Consider the following 22,239-nt stretch of genomic DNA (forward strand, 5'->3'; position numbering starts at 1 on the left):
CACTGGGGCCTAGCATACAGGTTCAACTAAGTGCATAAATATCTGTTAAATCAGTAAAGATGGTTTTTAGTTTATGTTATTTATTTTTTGAAATGCCCAAATCTAGTTAATTTTCCTTCTTTCTTGATTTGGAAAGATTTCAACTGTCAATTATTGAATGGATTGCAGCCCCCTGGACTACAGTATGTTGGAATGATGTCACCATAAAAACATTCCTGGGGGAAAGCAGAACTGTGTTAGAAATTTCTTTCTTTCTATTACTTAACAAAAAGCAATGTTAACAAGTAACTTCTGGTTAATTTTTTAGCGGATGGTTGTTACACAGGCTATTTGATGAGATTAATATATATTCAAGAATTAAATGCTATATGATTTCTAATTAAGTATTAAATTGTTCTCCTGACTATGTGGTGTGGGGATTCTGAAAAGGGAGAAATGGGTGTTAGTTAGAAAACTCTAGAAGATGTTGTAAAAAGTATTAATTAAACAGAACCCTGAAGGTCAGTAGCATTTGAAGAGGCAGAGAAAGAGAAAGACATGCTAACTATGAGGAACACTGTAAGCAAATGTGAGAAGATTGGGTTAAATAAACCTCAGAATAGTCATGGAAAATAGCACTGATAGAAATGGTTAGGCCAGAATATTAACCACTTTGAAAGCTGTACAGCAGAATTCAAATACAGTACTTCTGTCACTTAAAAGAACAACAATAAAAGAGCTAAGCTTTGGATTTACTTACGAGGTGAGCTGCATTTATAATTAAAAGGCTAGCATTAATTCTAAAATAACTCTTTTAATCTATTTAGATTTATCACTGACATCTTCAATATTTACAGACTGTGAAAAGCATGTTTCAAGAGAAAGAAAAAACCATAGGCTGTATTGCCTCTATCTGATATTACACAGTGGTAAAAGCACAAAGAGGTAAACACTTGGCTGTTCAAACAATCTCTATCCCGGCCCTCCTTGCACCCTCTGCTTTTCTGTGGAAGAACTAAAAACTGTATATTAGTACATACTATTCTTTTCAGCTATCTTAAGGATTTCCCTTTGATAAAAGTGCATCCTGGACCTTTATATGAGAGAAAGTAAATCATTCTTAAAGTGAGTAAAAGGGGAAACATCTGCTATATTTATAAACTAAAAATGTTATTTCACTTTCTATTAGGCAACTATGAACTATTTTTTTTTTTTACTGTTTTAAATATAATAGAAAAAAAAATCTGCCAGCAAAGAGGAGATTCCCATATCTCAAGCCAACCTTAAGAGGAAAAATATTATGAGAAATGTAGGTTTTGATTTGATAGAACTTTAGTTCCTTGGAAGGGAAACAGAAGGGAGGTGCCAAAAACATGAAATCCAAAAGACTTGGATTTAAATTCTAGTACTGTTACTTATTAGGTATGTTTCTATGTGTATTTTTTTTGGATAACTGCTTAATTTCTTTAGTTTGTAAAGTAGGGATAGCAATATCTAATATAGCTCTGTTAGAATAAGTTTATGAAATAGCTATGATAATTATTTAAATGCTAAGTCTATAAGAATGTACACCTGATGCCCTAAAGCAGTTCCAAGGTTTTTAGTTTTATGTCTCACTCTGAAGAACATAAGAGAGTGAAAAAAAAAAATAAGGCTCATGCCAGATTTAAATGGATCAAAATGAACTGTTCATGCCAGAAAACTTCCTAACAGAAATAGAAGACTACCTCCTGATACCTATCTTTATGTGTGGATATTCTGAGCAGGAGTCTATTAGCTTGAACATATGAAACTACTAATATTTTATCACTTTTGTTATACAAAAAGACACTTTGTTTGGTTCAACCTATTATAACCCTCCTACTACAACCATATTTTCCCTCTCATATATACACACAGTATGCCTACATATAAAATATATGTATATGGGCCTATACCACAACTCTGCCCTAAGATACACTGCCTGAGCAATACCCCTTAGGCAATCTTTTTGTAAGGTCAATGTCCTACCCCAACAGTGACACTTTTCTTGATTCACAAAATGATTTTAAGTGTTCATTAACTTCCTATTAAATACCCTTTCTTTGGCACAGAAATAGGAAGGAACATTAAAAAAAAGGAAGCACAACTAAGGCACGTACCAGGCACCTGTGGAGGACCACGGACACCTAAGGGGACGGCAGGAACCCCCAGCGACCGGGTAGGACGTGGGGCGTGGGGGGTAGTGAAGGGGGAGGAGAAGTGGAGGTGGGAGGGACTGGCGCCCCTGGGGGGGGGCTGGGGGAGGGGAAGGGATCCCACGCCAGAAGGAGGAAACTGGGGAACCACTGGGAGGGCAGAGGATCAAAAGGGAGCGTGGCCAGGTTTCTCCTGCCCACTTGGGCCCCCAGGAACCTGCTGAGATCCTGGGCCTGATCCTCTGCCCACCGAGGCCCCCTCCAGCCATGCGGGTCCTGACAAAGCGGGAGGGAGGGAAGGGGGAGGAAAAGTAAAGGCTGGACCTCTGGAACCAGCACCCCTGAGGGGTGGCTGGGGGAAGGGAGGAGTTCCTAAACCCAGTGACCCACACACGGTTAGGGGTCCCGTGGGGATGGGGGAGACCCTGGGGAGGAACGGCAGGGGGGGGTACTCAGAGGAACAGAAGGGAATGGGGCCAGAGCTTTCCCTGTCCACTTAGCTACGGGGGAGCCTGCTGGGCTCTTGGGTCTAATCCTCTGCCCTCGGAGCCAACCTCCTGCCGTGCAGAGCCCAAGCCCCACTCCCACACGCTCACCCAGGCCCTACCTCCAAACTCCGGAACTCCACACTCCAGAGGCCCTCCTTTGTACATGCTGCCTCTCGCCTTCCCTTCAGGTCCTAAGCAGAGGCCCCGTCCCCAGGGCCTTTTCCTGCTGGGTCCTGAGCCTAGGCCCCAACCCACGCTCAAACGTCACCCCCCCACCCGCCTAGGCCCCGCCCTGCCCTAAACCCCGCCCCTGCCTAAGTTCTACCCCCGCCTAAATTCTGCCCCATACAAAGGCTTTTTTTTTCCTCCTCTTTTAGATTGGGGTTCTGTTTTATCTTGTGGATTCACTGTTGTTGATTCATTTACATTTCTATTTTTCCTAATAAAGCTTTTATTTTTCTAAATTTATTTTATTCTTTATAGTTTGTTATTGTTCTCTCTCTTTGGCTTGTTCCCCTGACCTCCCTTTTTTTTTCTTTCTTTTTTTTTTTTTTTTTGCTGTGCCATGCAGCTTGCCAGATCTTCACTCCCAGGCTGGAGGTCAGGCCCCAGCTCCTGTGGTGGGGGCTCCAAGTCCAACCCACTGGACTAACAGAGAACCTCAGATCCCAAGAAATATTCATCAGAGTAAGGCCTCCCAGAGGTCCTCCTCTGAACACCAAGACCCAGCTCTATCCAACTGCCTGCAAACTCCAGTGCTGGACGCCTCAGGCCAAACAACCAGTAAGACAGGAATAAAGCCTCACCCATCAAAAAAATTTTTTTTAAATGGAAATGACAAAAAAATATGTTACAGATGAAGAAGCAAGGTAAAAACCTACAAGACCAAATAAATGAAGATGATTAGCCAACCTACCTGAAAAAGAATTCAGAGTAATCAGAGTAAACATGACCCAAAATCTGGGAAACAGAATGGAGAAAATACAAGAAACATTTAACAAAGATCTAGAAGAACTAAAGAGCAAAACAAACAGTGATGAACAACACAATAACTGAAACTGAAAATACTCTAGAATGAATGAACAGCAGAATAACTGAGGCAGAAGAAAGGATAAGTGAGCTGGAAGATAAAATGGTGGAAATAACTGCCAGGGAGCAGAAAAAAGAAAAAAGAATGAAGAGAATTGAGGACAGTCTCAGAGACCTCTGGGACAACACTGAACAAACCAACATTCGAATTATAGGGGTCCCAGAAGAAGAAGAGAAAAAGAAATGGTCTGAGAAAATATTTGAAGAGATTATAGTTGAAAACTTCCCTAGCATGGGAAAGGAGATAGTCAATCAAATCCAGGAAGCGCAGAGAGTGCCATATATGATAAACCCAAAGAGAAACATGCCAGACACATATTACTCAAACTATCAAAAATTAAATACAAATAAAAAATATTAAAAGCAGCAAGAGAAAAGCAACAAATAACATACAAGGGAATCCCCATAAAGGTAACAGCTGATCTTTCAGGAGAAATTCTGCAAGCCAGAAGGGAGTGGCAGGACATATTTAGAGTGAAGAAAGGGATAAACCTACAACCAAGATTACTCTACCCGGCAAGGATCTCATTCAGATTCGATGGAGAAATTAAAACCTTTACAGCAAGCAAAAGCTAAGAGAATTCAGCACCACCAAACCAGCTTTACAACAAATGCTAAAGGAACTTCTCTAGGCAGGAAACACAAGAGAAGGAAAAGACCTATAATAACAAACCCCCCCAAATTAAGAAAATGGTAATAGGAACATACATATCGATAATTACCTTAAATTGAAATGGATTAAATGCTCCAACCAAAAGACACAGACTGGCTCAATGGATACAAAAACAAGACCCGTATATATGCTGTCTACAAGAGACCCATTTCAGACCTAGGGAACATACAGACAGAAAGTGAGGGGATGGAAAAAGATATTCCATGCAAATGGAAATCAAAAGAAAGCTGGAGTAGCAATTCTCATATCACACAAAATAGACTTTAAAATAAACACTATTACAAGAGACAAAGAAGGACAGTACATAACGATCAAGGGATCAATCCAAGAAGAAGATATAACAATGGTAAATATTTATGCATCCAACATAGGAGCACCTCAATACATAAGGCAAATGCTAACAGCCATAAAAGGGGAAATCGACAGTAACACAATAATAGTAGGGGACTTTAACACATCACTTTCACCAATGGACAGATCATCCAAAATGAAAATAAGGAAACACAAGCTTTAAATGACACATTAAACAAGATGGACTTAATTGATATTTATAGGACATTCCCATCCAAAAGCAACAGAATACACTTTCTTCTCAAGTGCTCATGCAACATTCTCCAGAATAGACCATATCTTGGGTCACAAATCAAGCCTTGATAAATATAAGAAAATTGAAATCATATCAGGTATCTTTTCTGACCACAACCCTATAAGACTAGATAGCAATTACAGGAAAAAATCTGTAAAAAATACAAACACATGGAGGCTAAACAATACACTACTCAATAACGAAGAGATCACTGAAGAAATCAAAGAGGAAATGAAAAAATACCTAGAAATGAATGACAAAGAAAACACAACCACCCAAAACCTATGAGATGCAGCAAAAGCAGTTCTCAGAGAGAAGTCAACAGAAATACAATCCTACCTCAAAACAAGAAAAATCTCAAATAAACAACCTAATCTTACAACTAAAGCAATTAGAGAAAGAAGGACAAACCAAAGTTAGCAGAAGGAAACAAATCATAAAGATCAGATCAGAAATAAATAAAAAAGAAATGAAGAAAACAATAGCAAAGATCAATAAAACTAAAATAAAACGCTGGTTCTTTGAGAAGATAAACAAAATTGATAAACCATTAGCCAGACTAATCAAGAAAAAAAGCGAGAAGACTCAAATCAACAGAATTAGAAATGAAAAAGGAGAAGTAACAACTGACACTGCAGAAATAGAGGATCATGAGAGATTACTACAAGCAATTATATGCCAATAAAATGGACAACCTGGAAGAAATAGACAAATTCTTAGAAAAGCACAACCTTCCAAGACTGAACCAGGAAGAGATAGAAAATATAAACAGACCAATCACAAGCACTGAAATTGAAACTGTGATGAAAAATCTTCCAACAAACAAAAGCCCAGGACCAGATGGCTTCACAGGCGAATTCTATCAAACATTTAGAGAAGGGCTAACACCTATGCTTTTCAAACTCTTCCAAAATACAGCAGAGAGATGAACGCTCCCAAACTCATTCTATGAGGCCACCTGATACCAAAACCAGACAAAGATGTCACAAAAAAATTACAGACCAACATCACTGATGAACATAGATGCAAAAATGGAAATAAAAACAAAACTAAACAAATGGGACCTAATGAAATTTAAAAGCTTTTGTACAGCAAAGGAAACCATAAACAACACAAAGACAACCCTCACAATGGGAGAAGATATTTGCAAACGAAGCAAATGACAAAGGATTAATCTCCAAAATATACACGCAGCTCATGCAGCTCAATATCAAAAAAACAATCAACCCGATCCAAAAATGGGCAGAAGACCTAAAGAGACATTTCTCCAAAGAAGATATACAGACTGCCAACAAACACATGAAAGAATGCTCAACATCACTATCATTAGAGAAATGCAAATCAAAACTACAATGAGGTATCACCTCACATCAGTCAGAATGGCCATCATCAAAAATTCTACAAACAATAAATGCTGAAGAGGTGTGGAGAAAAAGGAACCCTCTTGCACTGTTGGTGGGAATGTAAATTGATACAGCCACTATGGAGAAGAGTATGGAGGTTCCTTAAAAAACTAAAAATAGAACTACCATACGACCCAGCAATCCCACTTCTGGGTACATACCCTGAGAAAACCATAATTCAAAATGAGTCATGTACCACAATGTTCACTGCAGCACTATTTACTATAGCCAGGACATGGAAGCAACCTAAGTGTCCATCGACAGATGAATGGATAAAGAAAACGTGGCACATACATACAATGGACTATTACTCAGCCATAAAAAGAAACGAAATTGAGTTATTTGTAGTGAGGTGGATGGACACTGAGTCTGTCATACAGAGTGAAGTGAGAAAGAGAAAAACAAATACTGTATGTTAATACATATATATGGAATCTAAGAAAAAAATAATGGTTCTGATGAACCTAGGGGCAGGAAAGTAATAAAGATGTGGACGTAGAGAACGAACCTGAGGACACAGGGAGGGGGAAGGGTAAGCTGGGACGAAGTGAGAGAGCAGCACTGACATATATACACTACCAAACGTAAAATAGATAGCTAGTGGGAAGCAGCCGCATATCACAGGGAGATCAGCTCAGTGCTTTGTGACCACCTAGAGGGGTGGGATAGGGAGGGTGTGAGGGAGACGCAAGAGGGAGGGGATATGGGGATGTATATATATATACACATAGCTGATTCACTTTGTTATAAAGCAGAAACTAACACAACACTGTAAAGCAATTATACTCCAATAAAGATGTCAAAAAAAAAAAAAAGATAACCAACAAGAACCTACTGTATAGCAAAGGAAACTCTACTCAGTATTCTGTAATAGGGGCTTCCCTGGTGGCACACTCGTTGAGAATCTGCCTGCAAATGCAGGGGACACGGGTTCGAGCCCTGGTCTGGGAGGATCCCAGATGCCACGGAGCAACTAGGCCCGTGAGCCACAACTACTGAGCCTGCGCATCTGGAGCCTGTGCTCCACAACAAGAGAGGCTGTGATAGTGAGAGGCCCGCGCACCGCGATGAAGAGTGGCCCCCACTTGCCGCAACTAGAGAAAGCCCTCACACAGAAACGAAGACCCAACACAACCCAAAATAAATAAATAAACTCCTACCCCCAACATCTTAAAAAAAAAAAAAAAATTCTGTAATAAAATATATGGGAAAAGAAAAAGGAAAAAAAAAGGAAAAGGAAGCTAATTTGCTGAACACTGATTTTGTGTTAGGCATAGTAGTCAACTTTCATACTTCTTCCCCTTTAATAATTGAAACAACTATGAGAAGTATGATTAATTTCATTTTAAAAGAGAGAATAACCTCAGTCGGGAACTGAGTAACAGTTGAGTTTGTGGTTTAGCAAGGACTAGAAACTAATTACTAATACTATGTGACTCCCAAGTGTATTTTATTCTCACTTCACCCTTCTGTAAATATGCTTGTGTTGGAGGCTCTTGGTCAGTTTTTAAACTTACTACCAATAGTGTAACTTGAGCAGTATTTATCAAAGGCAAATACATCTAAATATGTAGCTGGTTTTGCTTACTTCATTCTACCCTGGAAATACTGAATATTCCCAAAAGATAATAAAATATTTAAAACAGTGTTCCATGAAATTTTACTTACAAAACTAATGGAAATTGGTCTATTAATTCTATCACATAGACCTTAAAGCAATGAAAAGTCAGGCAGGGTAAAATATACAGAATGATGATACTAAAGAGATCAGTGTTAAAATTATCATGTTCATCAATATGCTTACAAAAATGTTTGCATTATTTGTAGATGATATGAAGTTGAAAGCTGTAAAACAGGAGGAAAGAAACTAATCGTAATTGCTGCTACAAGGGTCAATACAGAAAACTCTTAAATGTTGTTCAACTCATGCAAAATAACCTAAATGGTTTGGGTAAACTGAGGCTGAAAATTTGAAAGTCAATGAAGTAATGGTGAATAACCGCAATAGTAGAAATCAAGGCGCAAAGGCAACTTTTATTCTATTAATTAAATATTTTGAAATATATAGGTTACTACCATAGATTACCCTTATGCTGAGATAAAAGTTTAAAAACAATTTTTGGAAAAAAAATTAATTAAATATAAGATTTATTTAAACTATGGTTTTAAATGCCCCTCTATTTGGAAGTAAGGGTTATACTCTGTCAACAATACAAGTAAATAAGAGTATCTGCAACTTTCAAAAGTTTATATTATGACATTGACTTATTCCTGGAGACTAGTTTTGTCAGATCTTTTTTCTATGAAAACACAGACATATAGTACTAATTTATTCAAAGATAGCAGGCATCACTTCTGTGGTTTATTTTTAGGCACGTTTGTAATATTAAAAAACCAAACCACCAAACCCCAACCCCCCTCCTTTCACTTGTCTGTGAATCCACGGCTATTGAGATTCTGTGCTCAAAGCTTGCTCCTTCATCAATAATACCCATGTTGAGGGAGGAGGCAGAGTCCTAAGGGAATAAGTCAAGAAAAATGAATCTTGCGATCACAGTGGGAACCTGACAGACACATCCTATAATAAGCCCCACTCACCTCAGTGCTATTCTTGAACAGTGAAGGGGAAAGAAAGGGAGGGGAAGAAAAAGAAAACAGCCACACACACGAAAAGCACAGGAACTTTACTTATTAATAAAACATAAGGTCAATAGTAATCAATTGCACATAAATATATTTTGTCATTTCTTAAAAAATTAAAATACAACTAATATTAAAACTTCAACGAAAAGGATATAACTTTTTGGTGGGTTCAAGTGGAACTTAAAGATCTTATCATGCTTTAGGACCATCATTATGAGGCACAAATATGAGAAGCACAGTTGTTATTTATGAAAGGAGAGTTCAAATTCGTTAAGCTTCAATTTCCTACCTGTGCTATGAGGCACTTCTGCTGGGGTATTAGCTGGAGCGTGGGCACCGGGAGGAATCTGTATTCCAGTATAGCTGCTTGATGGCATGTTGCTTGGGTCATACGCTGAAGATGACGGCTGAGGTGGCTGACTGGGCAGAGAGGCAGTTCCAGCATCTTCATTTTCCTCAACATCTATTATATAATATACATGCAATGTTAAATGAGGTCCACACAGTCCCTGATTCATGGGGTTTTTGTACAATGGTGCAAAAGTGATAGGGACTCAGTAGAAACCATACTTTGAATTTTGATCTTTTCCCAGGCTAGCGATATGCAGTATAGTACTCTCTGTGATGCTGGGCAGCTGCAGCCACAGCTCCCAGTCAGCCACGCAACCACAAGGGTAAAAAACCGACACACTTACAACCATTTTATTTTTCACTTTCAGTACACTATTCAGTAAATTACATGAGATATTCAACACTTTATTATAAAATAGGCTTTGTGTTAGATGACTCTGCCCAACTGTGGGCTACTGTAAGTGTTCTGAGCACTTTTAAGGTAGGCTGGGCTAAGCTATGATGTTCAGTAGGGTAGGTGTATTAAATGTATTTTCAAATTATATTTCCAGTTTATGATGGGTTATTAGGATATAACCCCATTGTAAGTTGAGGAAGATCTGTATTTTGAAATAGAAATGCCAAATATTCTTATTTTGCTATACGGACATGACAGACATTTGAATGTAATTCTATTTAATGCAATTGATAAGCAGCTTCTCTTAAAATAATTGTTTAAATTTTTTTCCTTTTCTTGAAACACTTAGTTGTGCCTGGCAGTATGATCAACATTTCTTTAAATTAATACTTTCCAACTCTGTAAAATCTTTGCATATATTATATTTTTCTTAAAAATAAATTTTCTTTAAACCCATTCTTTAAATTTATGAAAAATGGAGGACATTTTTGGCAAAACATGTCACATTTATGCTCTCCATAAGAACTCTACTTTCTGACAGCTGCCTTTTACTCAATATTTATTGTTTACTAGCTATTAAATGATTACCTGTGTGTTGTTCAACAAATTAATCAACAAAAACAAAGGAATAAAATTTCACATTGAGCTGTCTATGTAGAAAGGAGTAATAAGAGAGCCACTTTGTTGTTCCATATCCAAGTGGATATGGAAACTTAGAGTTTGAATGTTAACAGATATTCCTTCAGTTGAGCCTAAATTTTTTCTAGAACACTTTTTTGTACCAATCATATGGCTTCCTTAAGTATTTTCTGACAATATGGTGACATAGTACTGTTTTCAAAAATTAAGTATACTTCTTTTTCTCTTACTCTAAATTAACTAAGGTATAGTATCTATTATTTTTTACTAGCTTTACTAGAATTCAATTCCAGAATGACAGAAAATTAGACTTTTATTAAACATAATACCTTTTACACCTAGAATATCTTATAAAATTTAAAAACACAAGAGAATATAATGCTACACTGAGAAAAAGAAAAACCAGTTTTAAAGAAGAGTTTTTGCATACATATTCAGATTTAATAACATCCTCTTTTAGAGCCGTAAGCCATTTCTGAGCAGACACTGTTAGATGTTATGACATTAACACCTAATGACACCAGGGTATTTTTTAAATTAACAGGTTGAAAAGTATACAATGAAAATATTCTCCTTTATATCTAAAAGGATTATTAGTATTCTATAGCTAACAATTTTTACTATCCAGAAGCTCTATAAAAACTGAATGAAAATAATGAATAAAAATTACAAGCTCAATTTAAGCCAATTTTGGGAAAGCAAAATAAAAATTACACAGATTTAATAATTTATAGTATTATAGAGGGCTTAAAACAACCATTTCAGAACAAAAGAGATCAAGATAATAATCAACACTTTCAAGAGAAAAAGGTTAAAAAGTTTAAGATTAGAGAAAGTTACTGATGCTGAAAGAGTGCCTGAAAAACAAAATTGATCATTTATAGGTATTTCAGTGTATCTAGAATGATACCTCAGAAATACTACTGAAAAGTAAAATGATATGTTTAAAAAAACAAAGATTTTTTTCATGGTGTATTTTCATACATAAGCATATATAAGCAGTGAAGTATCTTTCAAATCAAATGTTTGAGAGTAATTAGGAATATTACATGTATTTTTACATTTACTACACATATGTGTATGTACCTTATATGTAATAACAGAAGTGTCTCTGCTTCAGACTCCAATTTAATATGATTACTAAAGGTGAAAAAAGGTTGGTTCCACCTTTGGTTTTAATTCTTAAGCAACCCATTCCCCCTGGGTGATCCAGCATTTTACTTTGGCTTCACTTCTTCCTTTCAAACTGACAACTCCAAAATTCTACTTTCAGCCTTGACCTTTCTTCTGAAATCTTGGGTAGAATATCTAATCGCTATTGAACTTCTTCAAGTAGTAATCACATTAGCATCTCAATGCCTTCCCTTGACTTTTCCCACCAACCTGCTCATCTTGTATTTAGCCATTTCTTTGAATGGAATCACCATGCCTCTGAGCACAAAAGCCCAAAACAGGAATCATTTTCTGTTTTCTCCCTCTTGTCTCATATTAAACTGTTCCTTGATCCTATTGATTACACTTCCTTAACTATACTTCCTTCTCTTTATTCCCCCCTGGCCAATAACTTACCCAGATTTTCATTATTTATAATTTGGATTACTGCTCCTGGATTCACATTACAACCTGCAGAATTATCTTTCTCCAATTCACTTTCAAAAACATTTTTCTTCTTTTTTTTCCCTTTCTTTCAGTTCTTACAGTTGGCCAGTTCTCAATCCGCCTCCCTGCCTTTGAAGATGCTATTCTCTTCAGTTGTAGCATCCTTCCCTTTTTTCTTTACCTGACTTAATTAGTTCAATTTATCTTTTAAGACTCAGCTCAGGCACCACTTCTTACCAACATGTACTATAACTACTTATTAACCTATAGCTCCCCATGAGAATGTAAGCTCTTACAGTACAGGACCATGTCTTATCCAACCCTAGTACCCAGGTAACGCCGACAAAATGACTTTAAAAAAGAAAAAAAAAGTTTCTTAAAAAATGAATGAAAAAAATGTATAAGATTTAAAAAATGCAAGCACAAGGGTATGCCCTAGGAAATGGGAGGTCATTACAAATTTGGGGCTCTATACCATGGCTAAAGCACAGAAGTGTTTCTCATCATGTTGGTACTATGTTCTCAAGGGAAGACTAGATTATGTTAAGTTGATTGGTTGATTGGGACATTTTCCTGGAAGGCTCAATGGGGAAAATATATACGTGTTAAGTCTTGTTATCTGGTTGAGGAAAAAATACATCCACTTAAATGTAGAATAAGAGCATAGACGTTAGAATGATAAAGATTTGGGTTCAAATCCTAGGTTCCATTAACTAGTCATTAGAGCTTAAATAGGGATGCCCAGCTACCAACAGAATTATATGGGGACTAAATTAGATAATATATGTAAAATGTCTATCACAGTGCCTAACACCTAGCATGTGCTCTATAAATTATAAATATTATCATAAATTATAAAAATACTCACTTTATTAAATATATATTTTATAAGAAACTATAAATACATACATAAAATAGCTCTGCAGAAATTCACATGAAGGCTTTTACAGAAAGGCAGGATTCAGACAGGTAAAGAAAGATGAACGTTTTAGGAGGGAGAAATGGTTTTAATTAAAGAAAGAGACAAAGGTACTTTCTTGCCGTTAACGTCTATGGATATAATAAAGGGTTTATATAGGTGTTATGGACTGAACTGTCCCCCCAAAATTCGTATGATGAAGCCGTAACCCCCAATGTGACGGTATACGGAGACAGGGTTTTTAGAGGTAACTACAGGTTAAGTGAGGTCATAAGGGAGGAGCCCTAATCCAACAGGAATCATCTGCGCCTCTCCCCCTCCTTTGCCCCCTCTCCTTGACACTCCACCATATGAGAACAGAAGGAAGGTGGTCCTCTGAAAGCCAGGAAGTAGATTTTCACCAGAAACCAAACTCTGCTGGACCTTGATCTTGGATTTTCCAGCCTCCAGAACTGTGAGAAAATAAATGCCTTTTGTTTAAGCCACCCCGTCTATGGTATTTTGCTCTGGCAGCCCTAGTGGACAAAGACAACAGGAGACAGGAGTAGGAAATAAAACTGGTCAGTGCCAGATCATGGTGAGTCTTGCTTGGTAGGCTAAGGATCTTGGATCTTTTCTTCTGGAAAACTGGAAGTGACTAATGGTTTTGTAAACAGTAGAACTAACATAAACCATGCCTGACTGTGGTCAGTATTAAAGCAGCGAAGGAAGTATGTAAAACATTCCGAAATATTAAATGAAAAAGTGAGAAATAAGGTTGTAGCAATACACTTGAAAAAAATCCAATTTCACCGCCATGCTGTAAATAACTCCAAAACTTAACCATGTCTTAGAATAGTTAACTTTAAACACTTAATAACAACTTAATATTACAGTATTCATGCTATAGTGTTAGTAAAAAGAACAAAGGACTTTGAGTAATAATTCAACTTCTCGTTCTCCTTCTCTGTGGTTCCATGACATTAGGCAGGCCAAAACCCAGAACCTCAATTTCCTCTTCTGTAAAACAGAAATAACACCAACTATCTCTTGGAGATTTTTGAGGGTATGAGATACATGAAAATGATCTGCAAGCTTTAAGGCATTATATGAATACAAGGCATTTATTATATGACTGCAAGAAGCATTCTATGTGAAAAAGGCTACCTCAAGATTAAACAAGGATATATCATGAAATGTCCTTCAGGAATAGATAGCAAAAAATTCACTTGAAATGATGCATAAAAGCTTGCTCCTCTAGGAGAAGAGCTGCAAAAATAGTTTACACATAGTATTTATAGGTAGAACTGTAGTGTTGCTTTTTTACTGAGTGGCATTATAAAATTCTAAATAGTCCTCCAAATGAATGAATAAATAAACCAACCAACCAGATGTAGAACAGTGTGTGTATTACCAATTGTGTGAAAAAAGTGAGGGTATATATTCCTATTTACTAGTAATTTATAAAAAATAATCTCTGTAAAAATACACAAAACACTAAAAACATTATTTACTTATTTGGGTTTCAGTAGAATCTGGGAAGATAAAGGGTATGGTGGAAAGGAGAATTTCACTTCATATTTCTTATATACTGTATAAATTTTTAACCATGTGAAAGTATTACCTGCCCCTCTCCCCCCCAAAAACCCACCTCAGGTATATACAAAATAAATTCAGTGTTCTTTGTGGTTTGGAAACATTTTATAGATTAAAAAAGGACTGCCTGTCCCACGTAGGAAAGAAATCTGATTAGAGGCCGGAGACAGATATTAGAGCAGTTGACACAGACAGATATTAGAACAGTTTGGCCTTAATTTTTCACTTGTCCCTAAGTTTATAATTTTACACCTGATTTCGGACCTGATGAAGGAAACAAAATTGTATCACTCCTTCTAAAAACTCTGAATAATAATATATTGAGCAATTATGATTCTACTAAATCATTTTACTTAGATAAATACATACCATTATCTTCTTCAATCCCAACAGGCCCTGCTTGAGGAGTCTCTCCATTCTTTAAACAATTGTGAATATATGTTGCCTTCCACCTTGCATACTTTCTGTGTTTCACATTCTAAAAGAAATATTTTTATGTCAATGTTAGACTGCAGTAAAAAAGTCAAATAAAAATATACATTATGATGACAATCATACTTCTGTGATAAAACCTATTTTTGCATGGTACAGCTCTGATATATTCTGGCAATCTCCCCACTTTATCATGGGATTCTACCAACTGCCTAGGGCTTGACAGACTTCATGAAAAGCCATCTTCCTCAAGACACATAACTAGTTCTCTTTTGTGGTTTTGTGTTTCAGAAAAGGTCTATAATGGAATTACAGGAGTGTCCTTTCAGCAAAACTGGCAACTTTTATGCACAGGACAGAAATAGGCTAAATTGAATTTAAAATTAAACGTAAAATAACAACATACTAAACGATTTTCACTAAAGAGGGAAAAATTAATCTGTACAAATATATGAAAACAAACAAAGAACTAAGATGCTATAGTGGTTACAGCAAACACATGAACATTAGACCGACAGCTACGCAAACTTGACCTTCTAACATTTTATTTACCAACTCTAAATCTCAGTTACCTCGGTTCTAAAAAGGGGAAAATAATACATCACTGGGTTGCTGTAAAGAGAAATGCAAAATCAGTGAAGAACCTGCTAGTTGCCTCTTCTTCTTTCCTGGCTTAAAATTTATGCTACATGCTATAAAATAAGACAAAAATTTGCTTTAAAAATACAAGAGTAAAATCTGTTAGAATTTCGGATGGACTACTGATTTTCAGTTTATATTTTCATTTGACCTTTATTATAATCATGGACCAGTGGCACTGCTAACACCTGGGAGCTTGTTAGAAATGCAGACTCTTCTAGCCTACCCCAGACTTCCTGAACCACAATCTGCACTGCATCAAGGCCCCCCAGGTGATCTGTATGCACATTAAAGTTGGAGAGAACACATGACTTAATTATGTTGAAAACAACTGTAATTTGCCTTTTGTAAAGATCCACTAAGTCATCAATAACTACAAGTACTGCATACAGTCCAGATACTTAGTTGAGTATTCTGTAATGTGAGATTCTCTACATACTACTATAGACAAGTAGTACAACATACAGAAACCTAAAGAAAAGTAACCCTTCAAATTACTGAATTTGTATATTTAACTTCTCTTATAAAACAATCCTCTCATATATTCCATTTTTTAAAAAGTTCCATACGTTGATTTTCATTTTCTTCCAGGTACAATTATATTTTGCTCCACTTCCCCTTACCTGGTCCTTACCACAACCTTGAAATTTAGGCAGGTCATGTTTTACTCACACTAAGGCTCTGAGACATTAAAAGACTGACTCAATGTAAATACAGATTAACCTGGCTTTCAAGGCCTTCTACATTGTGGACATGGCTTCAGTCTCATTTCCTACCATTTCCCTCAAACCAGCTGGGATTCTGCCTCACCTGCAGTCTTTCTCATGCTATTCTCCCTGTCTCATACGGCTTCCTCTTCTGCCAAAAGTCTCCTCTTCTCTTAGGTTCAGTTCAAATGTTTATTCCCGTAATGAGCTACCCTGACTCCCAGCAAGTCAACAGCTATTTATCATTTACTCAAGTCAGGCACCATGCTAAGCGCTAGAGGTAATGGGATGAACAAATTAGGCATGAGCTTTGGAGTCCAATGTGAAAGCCAGGCAATAACTTCCATCACTAAATGTGACACCTGTATTATCTGAAGTCCATAATATTTTCTTCATCTTTTTCTCTTAGGATTCTATAATGCCAACATTATAGAGATGAGGAAGTGGCATTACTAAAGTAAAATGACTTATCCCATGTCACACTAGTAGTCAACCCAGCCATTCAATTTAGGGCTGTTCTGGTAAGCTACAATTAGCAAACTGCAATTTGTAATTTAGATAGGAATATATACAATAAGGGAAAGTGTGCTTTTTTTATTATTTAACACCTTTATTGGAGCATAATTGCTTTACAATGGTGTGTTAGTTTCTGCTGTACAACAAAGGGAATCAGATATACGTATACATATATCTCCATATCCCCTCCCTCTTGCGTCTCCCTCCCACCCTCCATATCCCACCCCTCTAGGCGGTCGCAAAGCAATGAGCTGATCTCCGTGTGCTATGTGGCTGCTTCCCACTAGCTATCTATTTTATATTTGGTAGTGTATATATGTCCATGCCACTCTCTCACTTCGTCCCAGCTTACCCTTCCCCCTCCCCGTGTCCTCAAGTCCATTCTCTACATCTGTGTCTTTATTCCTGTCCTGCCCCTAGGTTCTTCAGAACCAGAAAACGGGCTTTTAAATGTTACTTTAAATATAAAGAGAATCATTTTGAAAGTAAATGAATAAATTGCTTAGGAAAGTTTAAGTTACTTTCTTTTGGAGTCTTTTAAAAATGAGACAGACTTTCTTTGGTCTGAAATAATTTAACATCGCCTAAAGCCTTAATTGGGTAAGTCGTATTGTAATGACTTTAGAAGGTTCCTTCATTCCTAATTTCATAGTATAAACAGTGTAGAGACATTTAAACCACGTTGGGTTCCTTCATTAGTATGTGAAGTTTAAAAAACATTACTCTAACCTGAAATGGGTTCATTTTAATAAATAACATTTAAAAAAATTTCCCCAAAGCAGATAAATCAACACAACAGTTTGATTTTTATTCCACACTATTTCCAAGACATCGCTAGAAACTGGTGCTTAAATTCTGAGCAGATTTTGGCAGTTGTAACTCAAAACTAATTCACCTTTTCGTTGTTTTCTTTAAAATAAAAGATGCTAAATATTAAACAATATTTGAAGAGGAGAATTTCAAGATGTCAATATTTTTGAAATTTTTCAACTTATTTTGGCTGATTAGACATCCTTTCTGGGAAACAGGAATTACAAAAAGAACTTTTACTTTTGTCCCTGGCCTCTATGTTCCTGTTTTGTAACTGGATTGACGAGAGTCACTGACAACTGCAAATTTTAGCCACTGAGTCAGCAGTTAAATAAGAATTTTCATTTAATTTTTAAATCATTTGCACTTGCTACACTGAAGAATGACTGGCCAGCAAACACCAATCATACATTAAAACAGGGGTTCTCAAACCTGGTGCATGTAGGAATCATATTAGGGTGTAATAAAAAAATAAATTCCTGGGACTTCCCTGGTGATCCAGTGGTTAAGACTTCACCCTCCAATGCAGGGGGTGTGGGTTTGATCCCTGGTTGGGAAGCTAAGATCCCACATGCCTCACGGCCAAAAAACCAAAACATAAAACAGAAGCAATATTGTAACAAATTCAATAAAGACTTTAAAAAAATGGTCCACATGAAAAAAAAAAATTCCTGGCCCAAATTATAGAAAACCTGATATAAATCATTTTCCATTAGCATTTTCCATTAGCCACCTTGAAAGAGAATGCTTTATTTTTTATAACATCTTTATTGGAGTATAATTGCTTTACAATGGTGTGTTAGAAAATGCTTTATATTAGCTGTCTCCAATTCTTCCTCTTGAACCCATCCTAGTCAAGTTTTTATCCCTAGCATGCACTGCAACTGCTTTTGTCAAGGTTAAGGATTACTTCTCTTGCTAAATCCAAAGTTTAGATGTCATCTTACTTGTCCCCATTAACGTGGAAAGTTGAGTACTCCCTCCTCCTCGCAACCCCCTTTTCACTTGCTTTCCTGGTCTTCTGGTTTTGCCTCACTGGGTGTTCCTTTTCAGACCTTCATAGTGATTCTTTCTCATCTCCAGGGTGGGGAGTGCCACAGACTTCAGTTCTTAGACTTCTTTTCTTGTTTTCAACACTTTACCTTGACGACCTCTTCCAGTCTAATGGCTTTAAATACTGTGCGGTCAACTCCCAAATTCATATTCTCTGCTCAGACCTCTCTTCTGAACTTCAAGATGTATACATTCAACTCAGCATTTCACTTGTACATCTGATAGCTCAAAACATCCAAAGTTCACAACCGATTTCAGATCTTCCCGCTACTCAATTCGTTCCTCCACGTCAGTAAATGTCTTGTAGTTGTTCAAGCCCCAACCTTTGAAGTCATTTTTGAGCCCTCTATTTCTCTCATATTCTACCAATGAATCTTAAATTCTGTCAGTTCTACATTCAAAATGTATCCAGTTTCTCACCATGTCTTCTATTGCAATTTCTGGTCTGAGTCACCACTGCCCTCACTTTGATTATTAATAATATACTAACGGTGCCCCTATTTCCACCGTTGTCCATTATAATGCAAGTAATAACACTTTAAAGATAGCAGTCAAATCCTGTCAACTCTATTTGAACTCCCCTTCCCCACGGTCACCTGCCAGCACTTTCCTCACTCTAGATTCAGCCACGTTGTATTCCTTGCTGTATCTTGAACTTTAACAGGTACCTGTGCTGTTCACAAATCTTTGCACTTTCTCTTGTCTCTTCCTGGAACATCTGAATGATTCACTCCCTTATTTCTTCAGGGCTTTGCTAAAATGTTGCCTTCTTAGTGAGACATTCCCCAAATACCTTATTTAAATTGACCTTCCTATCCCTACCATGGGATCCCTACCACAATACTTACCATATGACATACTATACATTTTATGTGTTTATTTGCTTATTGTCTGTCTTCACCAGAGGAATGTGATAACCACAAGGGCAGGGATTTAATCCACTGCTGTATTACTACTGCCTAAAACAGTGTTTGGCATGTAGTAGACATTAACAAATATTTGGTGAATGAATGAATGGACAGTAGATTCTGGAATCCATTTTTTTTTTTTAAATCAAGTACCACAAACGATTCTGAAGCTGGCTGTCCTAGAACGGCACTAAGAAAAATACTGAACTGGAGTGAAACACTTCTTGCTAACGAATAAATGTGAACATTAAACTTCAGTACACAGTTTCACTTAAGCTTGCAGGGAGGGGTCAGTGGATAGGGTGAAGGGTGTCCGTGAAACCCCCTGCATTATATGAAAAAAAAGCAATACACATATGCATGGGAGAGAAGCCACAGCTTTCATAACATTTCAAAGTAGTTAGTGACACAAAAGAAAATAAGAATCTCTAAGCTGGTGGTAACATCACAGATAACACATTTATACTCTTAGGCCCTCAATTCTCCCAAGTATATTACACAAACAAGGGCTCTATATAACTCCCAGGAACACTGGACACAGCACAATGAGAAACACTAAAAATACATATTCAACAAACTTACTATCATGATTCAAATATTAAAGTGGTTATCACAAATAATATGTATTTCCTGGAGACTTATTCAAAATTTTTATACCTTTATATTTTTCAAAGCAACTAGAATTTTATAAAACAAATTTTAAAAATGAGAGTAAAACTGTACCAAAAAATCTTAACTATAATACACAAATACTTAAATTTACTCTATTTTTATAATATTTGAAAGGTACACTCCAATTAGCTGAAAGATATCCAAAGAAGGTATGAACATTAACTATTTAAAACCTAATCCACCAGGGCAAGAAAAGAAGCCAATGCTATCTTCTGGGGGAGAAAAAAAAAAAAAAATATATATATATATAGTTTTGTGAAGGAACTTTATATAATTTCATCAAGCTTGGAGAAAAGTTTTAAAACTAGTACACGATATCTTTCACTCAGATCACCCAATTGCTTACATTTTGTATTATCAATCTACTCATATGTGCATGGACTTCCTATGCACATATTAATATGCAAAATGTTTACTGCATTTTTTTCTGTAACAATTAAGAGTAAGTTGGAAGTCACTCTGCCCCCTTACCCTTTCATTAATCATTTTCTAAGATCAAGGACAATCTCACACACAATGGTTAATAAAATCAGGAAATTTAACACTTACACAAGAATACTGTTTGATCCACAGTCCCAATAAACTCTGTCAATTGGCCCAATGATGTCCTTGGTAGTTCCTCCCCTGGGTCTATTTAACTTAAAAAGCATATATTATTTAGTTGTCATTATCTTTTTAGCCCTTAATCTGGAACAGCCTTTGTTAGTGTTTCTTGACCTTGACATTTCAGTTTGGATTTGTCTGATGTTTCCTCATGATTAGGTTCAGATTATGCATTTTCCACAGGATTTGCACTGAAGTGATATTTGCCTTTCTCACTTCATCTTATTAGGAGCCACATAATATCAGCTGGTCCCAATATTGAATGTGTTAGGTTTGACGACTTGGTTAAAGTGGTGTCAGACAGGTTTTTCCATTACTGGCTTACTATTTTCCCCTTTAAAATTAATAAGCAATCTGAGGGGAGACATTTAGAGACTAATGTAAATATCCTGCTCGTCACCAAAATTTCTACCCACTAGTTTTAAATCCCATTAATGATTTCTAACTTCATTATCATTTCTCTATTTATTAGTTAGAACGCTACTGTAAGGAGCTTTCTCCATCCTTCCATTATTTATTTATTCATTCATTTATTTATTCCATTGTATGTTTCAGTAGGGACGAATGAATTCTTATTTTATTCAATGCATTACCTATTAATATCATTCATATTTCGATAGTCAAATTGTCCCTGATGCCGACAGTGGGAACCCTTTCAAGTTGGCTTCTGGATCCTTCTGACATGTTCCTGTGATTATGTGAACCATTTCTTTACTTTCTGGCACAGTAAGAAGATCCAGCTTCATTTAGTACTTTCCCTTACCCAGCCCTAGATTCAGTCCTTTCTATGAGAGTCCTGGTTCCTTTTATAGACGAAGGGTATTTAGAACCCAAAATCAGGCACTAGAGGTGCTCACTGTTATTGATGCATCATTGCTTCTAGGTTCTTTCAGTACAGAGATATAGGAACTATGTTTTATGTGCATGTGTACACACACCTATGTATTTATGCTGTATATACAAATACATGCATATACTGTATATGCACCCATTTATAGTATACATACATACTGTTTATAGAAATATATCTATTTTGCCTTATTTGTATATTTAAAAGCATGAGTTAATATGGACATCTCCAATGCCAATCCAACAATATAATACAATATAGTCTTCTCCCACCCCCCACTGTAACTTCTTTCCCCAGAAGTGAGAAATCTGGCTTCCTCAATATATTTACTCATTTGCACAATCCTCGAATATAGAGTAAGCAGTTTTAGAATTGCCAACTCAATATCATCAAGAAAAAAAACCCTACAATATTTAACTTTTTTTGCAGTAAAACTGATATACCTTGAGATGTATAAATCTTAAGTGTATAGTTTGAGTTTTGACAAAAAGATCTACCTGTGTAAAACATACTCCTATCAAAATACAACAT

General features: G+C 36.5%; 1 protein-coding gene across 3 annotated transcripts in view; it reads right to left on the reverse strand.

Annotated features, from left to right (window-relative positions):
- VTA1 (vesicle trafficking 1) overlaps nucleotides 1–22,239 on the reverse strand; it is a 65,630-nt gene that overhangs the window by 10,925 nt on the left and 32,466 nt on the right. For all 3 annotated transcript variants that reach the window (XM_027084968.1, XM_027084959.1, XM_027084977.1), the window contains exons 5-6: nucleotides 14,888–14,996; nucleotides 9,328–9,501 (exon numbers count right to left, since the gene is read on the reverse strand). In XM_027084968.1, the coding sequence (XP_026940769.1) occupies nucleotides 9,328–9,501; nucleotides 14,888–14,996 (283 nt within the window). The remainder of the gene's footprint in view (nucleotides 1–9,327; nucleotides 9,502–14,887; nucleotides 14,997–22,239) is intronic.

This window comes from Aethalodelphis obliquidens, unplaced genomic scaffold (assembly GCF_003676395.1).
Source record: "Aethalodelphis obliquidens isolate GAN/ISIS:26980383/991018 unplaced genomic scaffold, ASM367639v1 scaffold3, whole genome shotgun sequence".
NCBI classification, from domain to species: Eukaryota; Metazoa; Chordata; class Mammalia; order Artiodactyla; family Delphinidae; genus Aethalodelphis; species Aethalodelphis obliquidens.